The following is a 20,996-nucleotide window of genomic DNA, read 5'->3' as shown; positions in this document are numbered from 1 at the left end:
GACATTATAATGTTTCAGAGTAGCAATGGATTTTAATTTCAAAAAGTGTCTCGCGTGGATATATTTGATATGAGTATACACATATTCTGCTTTTCCATCCCACTATAATATTTCAATAAAAAAGAAGATTGTCAGCGGTGATTGGATTGTCTATTACACATTTAATTGGACATAGATATTTTTATATTAGAAACTGAGTGGTTAGCAACTGATACAGCCAATGCAATACATCTCACTGACTCTATCAACCCACCCGGCTGCTTGCGTATTTCATTCTACCCGGAAGATTGTTACTTCTTCAATTCCCCCTTCTCTCCTACTTCCTCCAATTCCCTTCTTTTCTTCTTCTTTTTTTTGTTCCATTTCCTTCTTCCAGTCTACCATCCCATCAATTATTTCCAAGTACGCCTAATCAAACGATGTTATGCAAGAGTTCATTTTGTTCTTGATTGATTATTTCATTCATTCATTCATTCATTCATTCATTCATTCATTCATTCATTCATTCATTCATTCATTCATTCATTCATTCATTCATTCATTCATTCATGCATTCATTCATTCATTCAGGATCAACTCCATCGCATAGTCGTGAATTAATTGACAGGACATGTGTGACAATATACTAGTAGGCAAAAAGCTCATAAACCACAATGTTAAAAACTCATGTCAGGACAAGTCTGTTTCAGTTGAGCATTCAGAGCATGATTTGCCAGAAAGCGTGAATTTACAATCGGAATGAACCGTTTAACTGAATCTCACAACAAATGGGGACTAAAGTAACCAAACTACATTTATAAGTTTGTGAGTTGCATAATAGTTATTCTATTTTCAATGATTTTTACTTTGAAAATTACTCGTGCCTCCATACAGAATACGTTACACTAATTCCTCGATTGTAGCCTGTACCCACCTCAGTAAAAATGGCCCACTCCTCAGTTTCAATAACTAGATTTGAATCGTACACCCCAAAGTTCCCGCGGACAGCCATATCGCAGCCGGCAAGTCACATAAGAAGCTCAAAAACACGTTCTATTAGTGGCACGGGTGTTTAGAACAAATGATTGCATTGTTGTACGTCATATGTTGAGGTAATATTGGGACTGTTTTCAAATTACTTAATATATATGGGCAACCGCGACTGACGTACATTACCTTACTACTGCATCCTGAACGTTCGATGAACGCTAAGCGCAGAATTACTGGGTTACATGATTTGCATTGGGTGTATAGGTATAGTGGCTACGACGGACATTGGTTTGGAGTCCTCGGGTATTTTTATGTGTTCCTTCGTCCTGTTTAGTATGTTGGATTCGCCTGGCTTCGTTCAAATTATCACCAACGCTCGAAGCGAGAACTGCATTGCATTTAGTTTGTTTTAAAGATGCAAAACGGACGAATGTATATATAGTTTTAATATTGTTGTTCAATACTCCATACTGCAGACTTAATCAGATTATGATTTATCATGAACTAAAAATGTTGCGAGACCAGTTCCATAGTTAAGCCGGTGTTGAAATATGTACGAACAAGATAAGCCGGTGCCATGCCGAGTTCTTTTAAGACGTTCTAAAATGGTCTCAACCGGCACCCCGTACTTACAGAAATGGTTTTAGCACGTGTAAACAATAACGCCGCCTAAAAGTACGCCCTCATTGCAAGCCTTGCTGTGTATTTCCATTCATTGCAAATATTTTAAAGAAACATGCAGCGAAGAAAATTATAGGACACACTTAAATATACGTTGTCTATATACCATCGGTTGAATAAATGAACCTTGACCAGCGAAGATGTAACAACGCCGGCTCAGGTTAGTTTTTATACACGTATGAACACAGGACGAATTAAAACCACTGATAACGATTTTTTACCAACTTTATAGTAAATCCGAGCCTGTGACACACGTGTGAACATAGTATGATATTATCATATCGGAGAATGTTTTAAAAACAACAGTAGGCGTAGGCGTGTGGTAAACATTTGCCTCCCCGTTCCACCCTTCTTCCCAAAGTGTGCATAGTAGTAGGGCTTCTAGAAAGGAGAGTGTCCCGCACTCCAAGAGGCCAGGTATGTGAGCACACGGTCTCCCGAACTGTCATCCACTTTTATATTCCATTTTCAGCCAACACATTCCACAAAACTTGTCAAATTGATCAAATAGTATTACGGTGAAGCACATTCCCTCAAGGGACTGTGGGTGAAATAAAGTGAACGCATTTCAAATAATGGAGTTACAAATCACATTCTTTATTATCGGCTACACGCAACACAATGGCATAAATAATACTAGAAAGTAGCGTTTACTCAAACAGTCAGTGGACTGTAAAACATCAATGAAATTACAATGAAGTAGGATATTCTTCAACGTCGCCATAAGCATTTTGAACAACCACCACCCATGTAGAAACCACAGTCTGTGAAATAAATGAAAACAAACAAACAAGACATACTGAACTAGCGGTTACAACAAACGAATAGCGAGTTTATCTTTAGTTTTAATTTTGCCAATTCGTCGAGGTCTTCAATTTTACTTTTTATAGCATGTTTAATGTTTCTGTTTGTTTTCATGACTATTACTAGTATTTGGAACACTTTCGATTATTTTACCGATTGACCAATGAATTAAAAAAAAATTCTTATACCATTACCAATTCTTCGCTGTTATAGTGTGTGCAATGCCTCGTCGTTACAACCGTCCGAACTAATGTTTTATTTGTATACTTACTTAAATGATCACATATATATCCTTTGCTGTTACTGCAATCGGAAGTGCTCCATGTATCGCCTCTGAAAAGAGAGACGTACTATGTTAATTTACAATTGTAAATAGATGAATGTAATTTCGCAGTTACACAATACAGTTAAGGTAAATTCAATATAAGAAAACGTATACTGTATACGCCAGCTGAAGTTCAGTATGACCCGCACAATTTTATCCACCACAGAACTCAATTGTTTTCCAAACTTGAAGCATACCATATCACATTTATTGAACGGAAGTGGTAGTAGTAGTTATGTTGTCGTTTTCGAAATAGACGTAGGTAAATCAGAACATATGACATATCATACTATATACCCTGGCAAATAAATTGCATGCTTAGTTCATTACGAGGGGTAGGGTTTACACAAACTTACATTATCTGAACACACGGGTATTGTAAATTAGGCTCATTCACATCCCAATGTCGATAGTCTGTAAGGGGTTCCAATATATCTCCGTCAATGTACGTCCAAATATCAACCTCGTTTTCTTTTTCATGCAACCCCGTCCAGAACCCATCCGTATACGAGGCGAGGTTAGGGTTAGTGTCCGCCTCGGTTTGCAACGTGCTGTCTACAGCCGATGATGCCATCTTCAGAAGCATTGCGCCATCAGCGGCACAGTTCTGTTTCGCCGTGTCCCAATCGACAGCTTCAGTATGAAAGGTGTAGAGACGATCTCCGACACACACTTCTATAAAGAGCGAGTAAAAACAAAAAACACCAAAATTATCCACGATACAGCTTTCCTGTAAATCGTACACTTTAGCGACGGAGTTCTTCCATGACGTCAGAGGACGTAGATTGGTGACAGCAAATTCTGGTTGCGTAGTTAGCCATGTACAACATAACAAATTGACAAAATCAATATGTTTTAACACATTAGTGAGCGTATTAAACTAAACTTCGATTGGGGAAACCCGAATGGAAAGCAAATTATTAATTTTAAGTCTAGAGCTGACAACACACCGTATGTGGGTTATCAGTCTGTTTAATTCGGCAGTCATTGCAATCTCAAAGTACATGTAGCTTGGGTTGTAGACACTACCAATGCAGTTACTTGATAACAAATAGAGAGCTGCAATTTATTTTTATGTGGGTTTGAATGTGGGTATGTGGGCCTCACGTGACAATTCATGCTGTAAATGAGAAGCACTGGTTGAAGTTTCATCCGAAAATGACAGATATTAAATAACTAGTCTAACTTGCAGGGTTCTTTTTTTTAATAGCAACTTGAATTAAATACGAGCCCATGGCTATGATTATCCAGTATATATATATAAATGTTAGCTCACCTGAAACGGCTGAAGGCTGTCAAGAAAAAAATAAGTTAATATTTAAGTGTATAGTAGCGTTTAGGGGAAATTCAATTAAGAAGTCAAGTTTAACCTTAGTTCATTGCTGGAATATTTAAATTTGTTTTGATACTGTAAAAAGGTTGATTATTCACTAGATTTTAATTTTGCTTATTTCGCTGACTGGAAAATGCGCTCAATTAAAACCCAGTGAATATGTGAAATTTAGCATAGAACATTATCTACATGTTAAAACAGTGAATTTAAAACCCATTGAATATGCCTGAAATGGTAAATCAGCGAAATTTAAACCAAGTGAAAATTAGTCATTTTACTGTATATCATGGTTGGTTGTGATCTAATCTGTATGACTTTATATTTTGTTTGTTTCTTTGCATGCATGGGTGAATCACTATATCCCCATTAAATGAAAGTTATCGAAATCAATTTTTGACCACTTACTCAACATCAAGGGGATATATTATTATGATTTTAGTAGTCCATTCTTCATTATATGATTCAGTAAAGTGTAAGAAATATTTTAGACATCTGTAACGATTCTAAAGTTGTGACAACTTTGTTGAAAATATGTTTGCTTGCTTATAGGATAAGCAAATGCAATAACTTTAAAATAATTCATATAATGAACGCTATGCGGACACACATTCAGAGTAACACATTCACTTGAATTTGAGTCGTGTTCAAAAGATTGATTTAGTTCACTTGTATTTGCATGATAAAAATAAAATATACAATCCACAAATTTGGTTAAATATTCAAATGAATAAATGAACTTAAGCTTGCCTTCTCAAATGGAAAAGTTCACGAAACTCTACTACAATCTTAAGTATTATTGCATTTCATGTTCTAAACTCACAACTTGACGCCACGAATCAAAAAGGTTTTCGGCCAATTACAGTAACGTAAGCCATAAATTAACATATGGCTGTAATATTACATGTCGATCTGCACTTGTTTGTATTCGTGGGTCACTTATCAAAAGGAGAAATGAACACACAACCATTCACTAGTAATCAGCTAAATAAGTCGGACAACAGATACGCAAAAACTAATTCATGACACATGAAACAAATTACACAAATAATACAATACACGGTACGAGATTTAATGATATGTGGACCTTGAAACCTTGACTTTGATTGTCGTGTATCAAAAAAGAGTGCTAGTGCTTACCGTACGGCGAACAATTCTGCCAAGTGCTCCAGTCACAGCAAAGCAACAAATAACGAACACGCTCACTGGTAAATCGTTTCTCATTTTGTTACTTGTCTGGTAATCCTTTCAACAAAAGTACATATAACAATAATAATTATTGGAATTTATGATTGGCTAATGTAGGTATGACGTAGGTAGACTGTTTTCCGTATGGAGAATTTGATAACTGATGCATATGTAAAGTTATGTACTGGGTTGAGGTAATCGAATAGATGTTAATTTCCATCCCACATATACAAACACTTTCAAGTTCAAGTGGATTGATTAATACACTTTACTATACATTAACAAAGATTCAAATTAGATATACATATTTTAAAGTTGGGCATTAAAATTGAAACTATATATTCATTACAATGTGTCTCGAATTTCAGGACGGTTAATCGAAACTTTTTACCAAGGTTTTCCAATCCAACTCAAAGCATCTAAACGTTTTCGAAGTTCGTCTTCGAAAAATGCCTAATATCGCTTTGTGTCGCCCTCAGCGTTGGCAAACGTATCTACTCCCAATGATTGAACGATTCAGTAATACCTCTCAGAGTGTGGCGTCATCATTTCATAGTTATCTGTGGCTGTTACAATATGCATCCGCACTCCTTTCAATAATCAAACTTACCGTGTGCTGCTATGAACAATTATTCCGAAGAGGGGATTGTATCGATCAGAAAAAAGCACATTAAAATGTCATAGTGGTGCGCACGGTAAAGCGACACATATGGCGTATAACTGACATACACTTGACTAAAAACATGGAATTTAATGAGAAACTAATGGGCTTGCTTCAATAATTGCGTTTTGATACATACAAAAATAAATGATTTATCGTCAGTCTTTGAAATAATGAAAACGATGCTACCCGTACTACGCCCCTGATTTACATGTACGTACAGGTAATTTGAAGCGCATGCGCATTAGTGTTTTCATTAATTCGTCGAAAGAATACTGCTATGCTCACAATCTTGTCTTTGTTATGAGCAGGAAATAAAATCAGAAACCATGCCATTGATATTGTGAAAATCTAATTAATGATAATTTATTAAACACACTTAATACAAACTCAGACCACACACACAATGTAGTTTTATCACTTTATTCAACTGATTCGTCAAACGATAACAATTAGTAATATCGTAGACACGTGCGGAATAATTCCACATGTGTTATGACGTCACTGGAATAGTTCAGGTAATGCTGCAGTATATGCTCCCTTGTCACTGAACAGATGACGTCATCGATATAGCCTACGAAGAGTACAGAGAGCAGCCATCTGGTCCTCCCAAATCTGTTACAAAAGAAAGGCAGAGTTAACCATAGAGCATGTAAATTATAACCATGATAGGGGTAACACGTGCAATTGTAGCACAGTGCATTAAGAGATGTACTAGAAACATGCAAATTATAAATTCATATGTTTAAGGAAGCGAACAACCCTTAGCAGTTCACGCCTAGACCACTAGCATTTCATACATTTAAGGATGTTAAGAAATGTAAGCACTTTAGTCAAAATGCTTAAATTAAGTAAAATAAATAAATAAATAAATAAATAAATAAATAAATAAATAAATAAATAAATAAATAAATAAATAAATAAATAAATAAATAAATAAATATTAAATAGTAATATGTTTAAGCACGTCGGGCATATGTTATGATAGTATTGTGTGATATCTGATTACGACGATATATCTAAGAGGCGACAAAAAAAAACACTGTCACGCATTTACGAACATTTCAGCTCTTGATTTGTGTAACTAAGAAAGTTGGGTGGTGTAATTTACGAATACAGCGTCCCAATAAACCGCACCCTTTAGCGATGAAGCGCTTATATGACGCGAATATTTGTCTTGATTTATAAAGTTTCATGAAAGTCTTTGTGAAATGCTAATATTTTGTGAATATATAAGTTGATTATTGCTATACAATGTCATATGTGAAAAGAATGTGGCCACGAACAAATGTTGGAGATAAACGTGATACTAATTTATGCGGATAAAAAATAATAATACGTGAGACTCTATGGAGAACGTGATTTGTTCAATTACAAAACAATGTGACGGATCTGATTGTTAGATAGGTTCAGTAGTTTGCCCCATGCTAAGACGTAAAACGTGTTTAACGTGTTAAACGTTCGTGATACTGCCATTACCAATCTTAATGTACAGTCTAACGATGATCACATGATCTGTTGTGCTATACTAACATATTATTTATACCAGAACACACTACGCATGACACGATTGTAATGAATCGCATTGAATGTACGCATGTGCCGTAAAACTTACTTTGGTATTCACATACGTACGGTTTCCTCTTGGTACAGGTAGCATCGTCCCATTTATATCCTGCATCTTTCCTAAAAGACGAGAATTAATAAACAGTTATTGCACAAGATTATAGTCACGTAGTTATGTTATGATTTCTACAGCAGGGCGCCACCAAACATAAATACGCCACCATACAAATAAGTTCTTCGACTACTCGATGGTTTCATGGCGTACAGAAAAAGTACATACACTTAAATACGCAATGTGGATGAGAACATGCAACATGTAACATTTGTAGTCCTGGAATATTGTATATTGATGAATTTATTGGATTTTGATTCATCATGAACTGAACACATTATTCTTCTGCAGAACTGGGTCTTCGTTCATGAAACAATGTCTACTACGCATGCGCAATGATTGTTCTATTACATACAATAACAATCACTGCACATGTGCATTACTTTTGCAACGCGACATTTTTAGTTTACAATAAACCATGATCCAAATTATTTTACAACATGCAGTATCGAAGAATATTAAAAATAAATATGTTTTCGTCCATATTGTATCATTTTATATAGAAAAATGGAATTGTAAAATTACTTACAAAATCTGAAATGTCGTTGCCACTTGAAAATATTAATATAACTTTTCATTGTAAATTGTGAACCCTTGCGCTAAACTTCCAAACCAGGTTTAGGGGACAGTGCAATAGACATTGTCGGACTTTGGGTTGTTTATTTATTTTTTAATATTATATTGGATTGATATCATGACTAATATGAGAGATATTGAATGGAAAGAAGTAAAATATAATTTTGATTGGTATTACTTACCATATTTGTACACAATCTTGACTATTTTTTCTATTATTCGGTTGGTTCCGCGCCCACCTCGAATAGTCTTCACTCTCCAGCACAGATCCATCTGGCCACCTGTAGACACCTTCTTCGTCAATGTCATTTAGACCTGTCCAGTATCCAGTGACAACTATCAGGTCATCCAGGTATTCGCTTATGATGAACTTTCGAACCATTTTGTCGACTTTAGTCGAGTTCATTACGTAGAGTGTTCCACCCAGGCTTGAACAGTTCTGCTCAGCGTCGAGCCAGGAAGCTTTGCGCGTGTACACCATATAGGCCGTGTTGTCAACACACACGGGACCAAATTCTGATTGAAGTAAAAATGAATATTGACATATGTACGTGAACGCTACTAAGTTTTGGATAACAGTGGCAGGATAAACATTGCACAATACATAAAACAACGCATTACATTACTCCAATATCAACACACTGTTCCGGGACTTATAAATGCTTTCACACATTAGTTAACAGAGAAACTGAAAATGAGAGAAGATACAGGCTTAATTGCACACAAGTCCTCCTCTCATTCGCATCTAACCAAATCTCGGTATTTACGGGGACAAAAACAGCGCCACCTATCACTTATATTTTCACGAATAACTTAAATTCCACTCACCATGGCATACGACGGGGTCGTCGATCGAACGTTTCTGTAATTAAATATGGAATAGTGGAATTAGTAAAGAAATAAATAACATCCGCTTTATTTTTACAGAAGGAAAAATGTAGTGGTTTTAGGTGCCAACATTATCTGTTAACGATATTCAACAATTATATCACTAATATTTCGCCACAGTGGCTCTACAAAAAATTAAGTTTACTCTTACAGTCAGTCCGGCACAGTCAGCAGATGCCCTCGTTACCACGAGAGTAAAAATACAGAAGCCAAGACACGCGGTGAAAGCATCAATTGTCATCGTGACTGGGGATTAGTGTATTTAGAACTCTGTGAGAGAAAAAAATGTGCAGATGAGAGATATATTTGCAAAAGAAGAATAAAATCATTTACGTGATTTTTAGGCCGTTTGACAAGCTGGATATATTTTGTGATGCTGAATGCGATGATTACATTTCACTGATTCAAATTAACACTGAATAATGTCTTGGAACCATGGTTTGATGTATTCGTAATATTGACTCCCATTGTGGTGGAAAAGAAACAATAAGTAGCGAAATATGAATTATCGTGTCAAAGAAAATCATTGCCGTATTTATAGTGGTTGTAAAAGCGAGGCGATTACCGTACTTGTAACGTCAATAATGATCATGCGTCATACACACCGGATTTCAAAGCGAGGCCGACTTAATGTAATTACACGAGGCCAGATGATTTACGTTTAAAGTGTTTTAGTAAATGAAGTCTGTACCATAGCAATCACCATAGATACAGAAACGCTCCTTCTTGGGCGCTACATGCGCTATTCAGGCATGGCTGTAAGCGATTAGAGAATTATATACTGGGTCTATAGACAAATCAACAGGTGTGGATGAATACGCATGAAAAAGGTTTCCCAAGATTTCTTTATGATTATTTTGTGCGTCACGGGCATTATTGTATATTATTATTGTAAAATCATAATTCCTGATGGACAAAATTAATGATGTTGTAATTTTGGCTTTTTGGGGGGTTATATTTTGGCTGTTTTTTTGGAGTTATCGTCTGCTGCGTAAAGAATGATAATAATCTGCGCTTGGACAAAATCGATATGGTGAAAAACAATTTTAAGGTGTTGTTCGCGTGATATAACATGCATGTTCCGTAAGTCGTATAGTAAACTACAGAACGTTTTAAAACCATCATTGCTTACTCGGCGGCCAGAGCGGCCACATGGAAACAAGCATTCTCGCTACTATGCAGATAAAGACTTGGGGGGATTGTAGCGCTAATGACGTCACTCCGCTCCGTGTTCGATATGGGTGTAGATCTCATACGACCTATACAATGTGTGTAAAATACGTGTGTAATCTTTACATGCGTGGTGACTGAGGTGCTTTAACGAATTTCCAGCAGTGTTATTTATCAATGATTCGACACAGTGTAGAAATTATACATATATATATAAACGTACCTTCACACCTGGACACAATATGGTTGCACTAAGCCGAGTTGCCGATCTTCAACTGTTATAGGGATACACTTCCGTTGTGGCGTCGTCGGAGATAGAAAGGCAGACGAATGATTCTCACGCAAGCCAAGGCGAATTAACGGTTCTTTTTCGTCGAATCACGACAGATAATGGGGGTGTGAATTTGTATGTATCATCCCATCATAATGGCCTTTAATTCCATCCTCGTTTAAGGAGGACGTAATTCTATTTTTCTCCTAGTACCAGGCAATGTTACAAGAAATATTGCCGAGTAATCGAGCGTGAAATGGGCATATTTTTGATTGTGCGTTTTATTTGCGTGAATCAGAAAAGGAAAAGTGGCGGAAATATCCAACCAGCAGATTTCATTCCAGTTAGCAGTAAACGTGAGATCATATATTACCGCGCCCAACAACATGCTGATAATAAACTGAGCATGCGCGGGTCCGCATTCGCGTAGAAAATATAGCTCATCCGGTTATGTAACACAAATTCAGGAAGAGACTGCAATGTGTATTTGACAATTTAGCTGTAATAATTAAACATTGTAATTCCACGACAGGGTGACTGCCACCACCAGTGTATAAAGTGGCAAATCGTATATCATACGACATAGGTAGGTTATATTAAAATTCAGGTTAAATATCTTTCAGTATATATATTTGTATCCAAAAATTACCATGAAATAATAAATATATCGATATAATATATTATAAATCAGACGCTTAAGAAACGACAATAATCGATAACACCAATTCGCCGAAACTTGACATAACATAAAAATACCATTTGACATTAAACCAGAGAAATTATCTCCTATTAGTTGAGGATAGTTATTTATAATATTATAATTAATTTTACATCATCGGTTAAAAATTATAAAGAAACAGACAGCGGCCAACATTTTGAGTGATTTACAAATTATCTCTTCATTCGCACAATATATCAAATTGACAAAAAATGAAATCGCGAGCTATTTTCCACCCTCCATCGATGAACAGTAGCTGAGTCCAGTTGCCGTGACAACCAAACCACGTGATGCAATTTACAAATAGTTAACTGCAGTGTATAGGATGATATTTTATGATAAAGGACACATGTTAACTTTGTCTAGTTATATAAATATTTATATTATCATACTCACAGATATATGCGGGGTGTGAAATGTATTGTAATATAATATCGAGTGAATGCAGTGTATGCTTATCGATTTTTTAAAAATGGCTACAACTGATGTGATATGCGATGCAGGCACTAATTTGAAGTCACGCAAATTGCGAGATGATCTCAAAATCGAAAGACAAACGGACATTTCTAGTGATCCTAATTGCATATGAGTAAATATGTGAAAACTGCTGTGTCCTTGAATAAACTTTCTATTACCCATGTATTAGCATAGGGCAAACTGCTGAAATCGCTGTATCTTTACAGATAGATCCTTGTTTTTTTATATAAAAAATATAGTTGTTGTTTGTTTCATTTTTTATACAATATATAATATTAATTGTTTTGTTTTACCATGGTTTCCCATGGAAATTTGTTCATTTGCGGACAGATTAATTAGGACGTTACACAAAAGCAAAAAATATTATCATATTCTGCATATTTTTACATATTTGATATAATACAAGCACGACTTGAAGAAAATGGAATAAAAAATATGAGGTACTCGGTTCGAAGAAAATCGATCAATAAAATAATAAAAAAGTCTGTCTGGGGCATTTTTACAATTGTTTCCCATGGCAACGATATATCGCAATATCTCAAAATTTTGTTCGGTCACATGGTGAAAAAAAAGATATAAAGTGTCTTACATATGGCACTTTTCGATGTCTAGCGGTATTACAATATTTTAGTGGGTTTTATTAAGAACATGTGTTTTCATAATGGATTATAGAAATCATGGATTTTATCCATATTATTTTACCGTTTTTCTTAAAAAAGTCCATATACTATTGATTAATTCTAAACGATCAATTGTAGACTGATTTTGATACATAATATTTTCACTGCTAGTGACGCTTAAATATGCACACACGTGAAAAAACTCACGAGTACCACCATACTACCTTAAAATAAGCGAAATTAAGAAATCTGCAATTGCGAATGAGAAAAAGTCGTAAAATGGATGTCAATGACTTTTACGAGTAACGATTAACACGAGGTTCTAATAATTATCAGTTTGTAGCACCGATGTTATTTTTGTGTGCTATATTCTGTTGCCACTCAACGTGTTTGTGCATTGTGCATGACTACCATAACCATTAAACAAAACGCTCTCATGTGTATTGATGCCAGGCACACCTACCACCTTGAACAAACCCCAATGACGGAGGCGACTAATAGAGTTTATTCAATACGCTGGTACCCAGTGCTTAAACTCAAACACTGTGTGGTATGGCGGTGCATATAGGCTTGTTTGAAATAGATCATTACAAACGAACTGTCGCCAAGCACAGTTACAACTGCATAAACCCTGTCTCAATGAACACAATTATAGCGATTTTTGTTGTTATATCATACACAATATTTGCTGAGAAACACTTTATAAAATAGACCCCCTTTCGAGCAGCAACTTTGTCAGATTGGTAATTAATGGATAACATTTAAATCTTTGTGTCCGTTTCCCTAAATTCGAACTAACCCGTCCTCGAAATTTAACAAGATGGTAACTGACAATTTCCTGTTGTAAGAATCGTGTTAGCAGCAATTACGCCGTAATGTGTTACTTTGTTTTGTTAAATAAATAAAAATAGAAAGAACTGTAACATTGCGATCCAACCGTGTACATCAAAAGTACTTGAATACTTCACTATCATCAAGTATGCGCTCAGGATTAGATTCATTGCATAATATAATCGTGAGTCGGAAATTGAAATATACGTCACTTACCTTTAAAAAAAATACAGTCACTATCCGACTTTCAAACAGTTTCTCGAGCTCAACTGCAAGAACAAGTTGTGAGATTTGGGAAAGTCTCTCTATTTTAATAGAAATAGTTGGTAATCAAAATAGTTCATAAAATCAATCTTCGCTCTAGTTGACAGCAATATCGTGTCAAGAAGGGAATAACACACATCGTAAAACTGAGTCGAATAAATAAGTTCGATTAAAATATAATTTCCCAACTAAATGTTAATCTAAGGTGCCGTTACGATAAATATCTTACCGCCCACTGTATATTACATTGAAGATTCATTTGTCTTTGTCTGTAATGAGGCTGTGTGTCTATAATCGATAGTATAATCGGTCATTATTCGAAACACCCCCCCCCCAAATATAGAGATACTGGACAAAAATCTCCTAATAAGGCACTTAACCTTCTCGTTAATTTAGGTGGAGTCAATTTTAATTTTATAAAACCATGAATGACGAGACTTCCGTGAAATGTTCCAAGAAAATATTTATTTAGAAAACGTTGATTACTACCAACTTCAATAAAGCCAGTTTTGTCAGCAAACTAGGTATATTTTCCACGATGATTTACATCAAAAGGTGTAGTTAATTTTGTCAAGATTTATTGAGAGAGAAAATACATTTTAATATACCTTTAGGGGATTAATGTATCACTATTGTGTAACCTTTACAAACAGCTCATAATTTCTACGCATTTAATCTGACATTTCTAGAACATAAATGTAGGAAACACTACGGATGAAACAGAGGGACGTAGTGAGGGCGTAGACCGTTAGCAAGTGGCTGCTTTCATTTATTTAATTTGAAAAGTTGGGTTAACATAATTTCCCCATCTATATATCATTCTCTAATTTCTGTTGATTCTGGCAACTCAGCAGCTAGGACCACACCTGCTTTACGGTTTCACTGCTTAAAATAAACACTGCCCTTCTAACATTCTAACATCTAACACACACTGGAACTGCTTTTAAGTTTGCATTAGGGAATTTGTGCCAGTAACATGTCGTGGCTCGTCTCGAATTAATGTGAGAAATTACTAGTTGCAAAGCATTCACTGATTGGCTATTTGCGGTGTTAATCACTTGGTCAGGTATATAATCATGAAACTTATTTATAGTGAAACTTATTTACAATTTTACAATACATTATAGAAGAAGGTATATGTGATTTATGCATGACCCACAAAGGTCACACATCCTGGTACTTTCGGAGTATTTCAGAGTATTTCTCAATTACCGCCCCCCAAAAGCAGTTGCTATTGTTCCACAATATTATTGAGGACCTGCATAAAATTGAAACCTAGGAATCGTTGTCACTCGTGCAGATATAATATATACACTAATCAAAGCCACTAGAAGAAACGTACTTTGCCCTTAATCATTACTCATCTAACACGTTTGCATTGATGTAACTGTGGTTCGTTTTGGAACTTATTTTAATAAGCGAATATAGTCGATTTAGATTCGTAGAATAATATTGAGGTGACGGCGAAAATTGTAATTAAAATAATTGCTTGTGTTCACAATACGGTCTTCATAGGTTACTAAGATTTCAACCTGTACACGACTTTGGCGTTTTAATGTGTTGATAATATTTCATGATCTTACAGTTACAGTTTTAGATTTGTCAAGTGAAAAATCCCCCAATCTCAAGATAGGTATCACCAATGACGAATGAAACTTTGAAGGTATTTCAAATAAATTTGTTAAATCATATTATTCGAAATTATTTAACTGTCGGCGATATAGTACATTTCACATTAATAGTTTATTCGTCTTTGAAAAACCACAAGTTAAATAATGCACTCTATTATAAAGTGAGTTTCGCCAGATAACAACAGAACGATGTTGTGATATTATCGATAGAAGAACACGGCTAATATATATGTATATATCATATGTGTATAATCAAACATATGTATCAATCAAACAGCAAAACGATCAAATATCACACCATTTATAATCAATTTACTGTAATTGACGTATGCTGAATGTTGCTTTGGATAATAAGGTTACGTAATAACAGTAGCCAGTTTTCTGATATTTACAGTTCAGATATTTACTACAAATATTCATGACAATTGTTTACATTTTTCGCTACCGAGTTTACTGCATATTGGTTGATTGCCAGGTGCGTTACATAAAATTGATTCATGGGTCATAAAGTAAATGATTTCAACCTTCTCCATCATAATCTCAATAAATGTCAATATTGTTCTAGATTTCACAAGCCGATAAAACTAACTGTTTTATTTACGTGTAATACAGCACAGCTGGAATTTTGGGTTTGTTATTGTTGCTCGATAAGCAAGTCTTCCCGAAAAAGTATTTTCTTAACGTCACATTCTTATTTTATCCCCACACATCATTTATCTTACAGTATTGTTCATTCCCATTAATCTAAGAATTATCTTGGGAAGTAACGGACACGTGGTTTTTAGTGCCCCGTCACTCGCGTTTCCGACTTCCACACTATATACGTTTGCCAACCCACTCGTTATCGTGTCAGCACATGTGTCTGGGTTTGTTGACATATATACCAATGTACTTGCGGATAAATACTGTAATCACTTGTAGATGGATATGACTATGAGCTTGTCCACAAATATGATAATAAGTTCCCTGATGAATAAGGCAATAATCTTGTGGCAATTATGTACATATATACTCATTTTCCATCATGTCATAGAGGACTTCCGCCTGAGCTTGTTGACAAGTATGGTGATGAGCTAGCCGAAATGTACATATATGGCCGCCCATTGTTTGTTTGTTTGTTTGTTGAACATTGTGTTTTCGGAAATATACTTTCTAGGATTATGATAACGGTTTTCAGTTTAGTATAATGTTATTTATACTTTACCCAAATATCGAGAGCCAACAATGTCCGCAAATCCCGTATGCTTTTCTATAAACCGAGGTAAAATTCGTTTGACGACACTTTTCTATAGACATGTAAACTCATTAGACGAATCATGAAATTGACAGACTAGTGTGTAACGTGATAAAAACATGCTTGCTGTTTTCGATAATAAGTAATACATCCACGTTCCCATGACAATAAACTTGTTTGTTGCAACTGATATTGTGAATAGTTCTCATGATTTACCATTCGTAGAAATAGACACTTGTATAGTGAGACTAGTTTGCTTGTTTATTTAGATGCCATGATATGTGGTATAAAGAAAATATGACATTTCTGATATTCTGATATTTAGGAAATGTGGCATATAATAGACGTTACAAACAGTGGAATTCATCGATGACAAACTAAGAAGAAAAACTGCTACCAACGGAAACCCATTCGTCACGTGGTGCGTTGTCACCAATAGAAGTACGGGAAATAATTCATTCTTTACTTGTAACAGATATTGCATTTGTCGAATGCATCACAGACTGAAATCAAAATAAAAGGGATGGTCCATTATTTTGTTGGGGTGTTTTCGACATTATTATAATCAAATAATCAGAAGGAAATAGGAGACACATTATATATAAAAACAAATTCTCCCCTGCGAAAGAAATGACACATAGTCGAAAATATAATATACAGAGTGGTTCGCGTCTAGGAAGTTACACAATCAAATCAACGTGCAAAAGAGCTGAAACTGATAACATGTGTCATAAAAAATCTAAACGTGTTTTTTGATAAACTTTTCTATGTTTTTTTAATCATGAAAATGAGCCAAAATGAGCTTTGTAACATCAAATGAATACATATGAGGTTTAATGTTAGAGGTTCATGCTTGGCGTATGCAAATCTGGATTGGTTTCAAATGTATGTCTGGTCGATCAAATGATATTAACATAAACATAATGCATATCTTACTGATTTGCTACGACACATGTCATTTTGTTTTAGCATTTCATTGATTACAACCAATGAAATGAAAGGTCAAAGTTCCCATCGTAAATGAGATGAGCAATAACTTTGAAAGTAGTAATAGTACATAACACGTAGTGTTTACTTACCCGCTGTCTCGCATATAAACCCTTTCTTTCTGTAGTCGCAGTACTCGTCATCCCACAGAAAATTAACAGCTTTCCTGAAGAGACACCAATCACAATTACGCGTTATAATTTTATATACTCACAAAGATGTCTTTTAACAATCATTTATCAAATTTGTAGCTGCTCATATTATTGTTTTGGAAGATTGGAGGTTATTTGTTTTGCCGGACATTGCACCAGATCATCTCAAAAGATTTCAGCGCATTGAAGAATATCATACAGATGTTCAAATCTTTTTCCAAGAGTGTGTGAAATTTGAAATGGACAGCGTACTGTATTATGGGGTATTACTGTAAGTCTCTCAATAGGCATATCTTCAGTACACGGAATTAATAAACCACTGAACTGCACGAAAATGAATTTATATTGTTCTCACCTCAATTGTACACAGTCCTGTCCTTCTAGCCTCTTTTTAGTATTGTTATTTGGTTCATTGTTCGCCCAGTTCACGTAATCTTGACACAGAAGTTTACCGCCAGCCCACTCATATTCGCCTTCAGCACGGATGTCATTGTAACCAATCCAAAATCCCGTTTGAACGACATCGCCTGCGCCAGAGGAAATTATGTGGTTTCGTATAAGATCGTCTGTTTCTTTGTTTGGAATTCTAGCCAGAATTCCCCCAAGCTTGTCTGCACAGTAGGTCTGAGCTTCGAGCCAAAACATTTCATCCGTGAACAAGTGATATTCCACGGTCTTGCCAGGTACGCGGTTACATACTGTGTCGTACTGTGAAACTTCTGAAATGCAATATAAAGTTTTAGTTAAAGTGATATTTACTAGAGTTCAAGTACTTTGTGAAATACAAATTGTACAATTTCTTTTCCATGACAGTAGATTGTACTACAAGATTCAGAATATTTCGGGGAAGGGCGCTCCTCGTCATAATTGGTAACGTTTCAATTTTATATGAGGAAAAATGATACAGAATGTTCGGTGGGCTTACTCGTCAAGTGGTGACGTCATTCTTCGTGTCAAGTCCCACAACATGTTGTCCATTGTTACGTCAACAAAGCCGAATGAGCCTTCGTGTTTGACTATGGTAACCTCCCAGCAACTATATATTTCAAATTCAAACAGAATGACACAGAGAGATCCCAAACTCTGAAAGAGAGGCCTCTCAAACCTGACAGAGAGACCTTCGAATCTCCCGACAGAAAAACTTCCCAAACCCAGGCAGAAATGTGACTTGATTTATATGAAGCTTTACAAATTAAATTGTGGCGATGTTAACACTACGATGAAGTAAAGTGCATGGGTGCACATTTAATGGAAGCGGAATTACTTGAATTGAGTCTGTACTTGAATTGAATTAAATCGTAACAATGAATAAAATCATGAATTTGACAAAAGATGGGTGTGTAGGGCACACGTTAGGTTTCAATCTCATATATGAACTCGAGCCAAATCAATAAAACGCACTCCATACAAAATAGTTATAGTTCAATTGAGAGAATGCTTCATCTCTCCTTACAAAATACTGCGATTCATCTTGCGGGTTATATATTTATATAATACATTTGTACGTAGATACGCTCCTTGAATACAATACATACCTTCTGCAAAAATGAATGGCACCAACGACACAAAGAAAACTGACACCAAACAATTCATTCTGATATTACCAAAGCTACTGGAATCTGTAAACAAAACATGAATTGTACATTGACTAAAATGAATTGTACATATTAACAGCAATACGTTTCTTGAAATATCATGATTTGTTAGCATATATGTTATACTTACATTTAAGCTGTTATTGCGTTCGTCGTGTGATTCGACAAAAGTGGTGATGTTGGGGAATGGGTAAACCGAATTTATAGAGAGACAGACGTCATAGAACATCTGTTCCGCGCACCAAACAAACATCCAAAGTACATATTTGGAAAAGATTCGTGTCAACAGGAAGTAACTTGATACGTATTAATGCATCTATACAGATCAAAGGCACAATAGTTTTAGAGTGATAAAAAATGAAATAAATATAATTGAAAAAAAAACATCAATTTTTAAACTGACACCTGTTTTTTTTATTTGTAGGTATCTGAAAAGTCTACAGTTTTACTTGTTTTTTTGCCACCTTAAAAGCAAATGGCTATTGTTGAGTAGAACCGACAATGATGGAATTCGTATAGTGTTGCGACACTGACCTTTGTGCGGGTTGCTATAAGGATTGTGCTGTTAGTTCAACTTCATGTAAAAGAATTAGGAGTAGATATTAATTTTATTCAGAAAGGATACGCAAGTTGTACATTCAGAGGTAAAACCAATTATCACTGAATAATAATTAAATCGGAGGAATATTATGATTTGATAATATGTCTAGTGTCTTAAGCCAAGTAATCATTAACGATACCTAGGAACGTAGTCATTGGACGTTTTCATTGTTAAAGAATTGGAACTTTGAAGTGTAACAATTCCCCGTTCGAAATATTCGACAATTGCACTCATTATATTATTTTATAATTAAAATATTGTCCAATGTGCGTGTTATCATCACCCATTTTGTAAATTCGAGGGACCATGGATGTGTACGCTATGCTCTACTGACTGGGGGTAGTTCTAGAGACACGTCAGAAATTGTGGTTGTGTTTCTCGTACCCGCTCCTTCAACCACCACTACTACAAATGATTTTTTGCAACCAGACTACATTTTCACATTTAAAATTATCCATGTTGTCGATTTCATAATCTCGCCTAATTTGTTCAATAGGTACACATAGTGGAAATGGATAGATTAAATGGTGACATGATGTGGTCTTCTTCTTTCATTTTGTTCATATCGTTCGCCGTGCTGCCATCTTCGTTGAAGCTCTTCCACTACATCCATTGTGTGTACACACGCTTTAATCCGTAGTTAGACATAGATGACGCGTACCATACGCATGACAAGGGGAATTATTATACAGAAGTAACGTTTGTCTGTGGGGGAAATGTGTGCATATGTGTGTGGGTGTCATCATTCGATCCCGGCATTCGATGTGTGCAACTTTGACGTCGTGTGACTGACAACATCTCTTGTCAACCCAGTGAAAACTAGCATGTGTTGTTTATACCCTGTCATATTTGAAAACTTTACATACATGCTGCCCTATCACTGGTACAAATGGTCTTTGATATGACTAAAATTAAAATTACCAAATGACATTAATCACATTAGACATTCGATTTTAAGGACATGTGTATGTTTATCTTTCGCGGGGAGTTCAATCGCATTTTATAATATGTTCATCGATTTATTCAGATTTAAAAAAAAAAATGTTTAGCTTTCACTTCCCCAATTAAGTAGCTTCCTGAAGTGTTGTTTTTGCTGTGGGCGTGAGAACTATTCACAAACAAACACACACTGGAAAACCGATGTCACGTGATGGCACGTAATCAAATCCTTCCTAGTTTGTATCTAGTTGATTTCAATAACATACATATTTCTTGAAAATCAACACCAGATATAAGAAGAAACACATGTACATTTATTACCAAATAAGGAAGTATTTCGCATAATCTATGTCGCGCATGTACAGAATATTTCGAGACGCGTTTGGTTATTCACCCCTTGGTTAAC

At 35.4% G+C, this 20,996-nt stretch overlaps 3 protein-coding genes across 3 annotated transcripts; all 3 read right to left on the bottom strand.

Moving 5' to 3' along the window:
* Positions 1–2,226: 2,226 nt before the first annotated feature.
* On the bottom strand, positions 2,227–13,464 carry LOC144344449 (C-type lectin domain family 4 member G-like). Its single transcript, XM_085500837.1, has 6 exons — positions 13,404–13,464; positions 5,250–5,354; positions 4,056–4,071; positions 3,136–3,454; positions 2,726–2,787; positions 2,227–2,414 (listed from the first exon to the last, which is right to left on the bottom strand). The coding sequence occupies exons 2-6, from the start codon at positions 5,331–5,333 to the stop codon at positions 2,362–2,364; spliced, it is 534 nt and encodes a 177-aa protein (XP_085356963.1). The 5' UTR covers positions 5,334–5,354; positions 13,404–13,464; the 3' UTR covers positions 2,227–2,361.
* Positions 6,368–10,657, bottom strand: LOC100376848 (C-type lectin BfL-2-like). Its single transcript, XM_006825793.3, has 6 exons — positions 10,494–10,657; positions 9,252–9,370; positions 9,041–9,074; positions 8,395–8,728; positions 7,574–7,644; positions 6,368–6,573 (listed from the first exon to the last, which is right to left on the bottom strand). Exons 2-6 carry the CDS (start codon positions 9,339–9,341, stop codon positions 6,533–6,535), a joined length of 570 nt encoding a protein of 189 aa, XP_006825856.1. The 5' UTR covers positions 9,342–9,370; positions 10,494–10,657; the 3' UTR covers positions 6,368–6,532.
* Positions 13,465–16,551: 3,087 nt separating the features above from the next.
* On the bottom strand, positions 16,552–19,233 carry LOC100377000 (perlucin-like protein). Its single transcript, XM_002742203.4, has 5 exons — positions 19,181–19,233; positions 18,991–19,074; positions 17,811–18,174; positions 17,396–17,469; positions 16,552–16,819 (listed from the first exon to the last, which is right to left on the bottom strand). Exons 2-5 carry the CDS (start codon positions 19,046–19,048, stop codon positions 16,779–16,781), a joined length of 537 nt encoding a protein of 178 aa, XP_002742249.2. The 5' UTR covers positions 19,049–19,074; positions 19,181–19,233; the 3' UTR covers positions 16,552–16,778.
* Between the last annotated feature and the right edge of the window lie 1,763 nt (positions 19,234–20,996).

This window comes from Saccoglossus kowalevskii, chromosome 6 (genome assembly GCF_978046115.1).
Source record: "Saccoglossus kowalevskii chromosome 6, keSacKowa6.1, whole genome shotgun sequence".
NCBI classification, from domain to species: domain Eukaryota; kingdom Metazoa; phylum Hemichordata; class Enteropneusta; family Harrimaniidae; genus Saccoglossus; species Saccoglossus kowalevskii.
The sequence above is the reverse complement of the archived record's forward strand: the minus strand, read 5'-3'. Positions and strand labels throughout refer to the sequence as shown.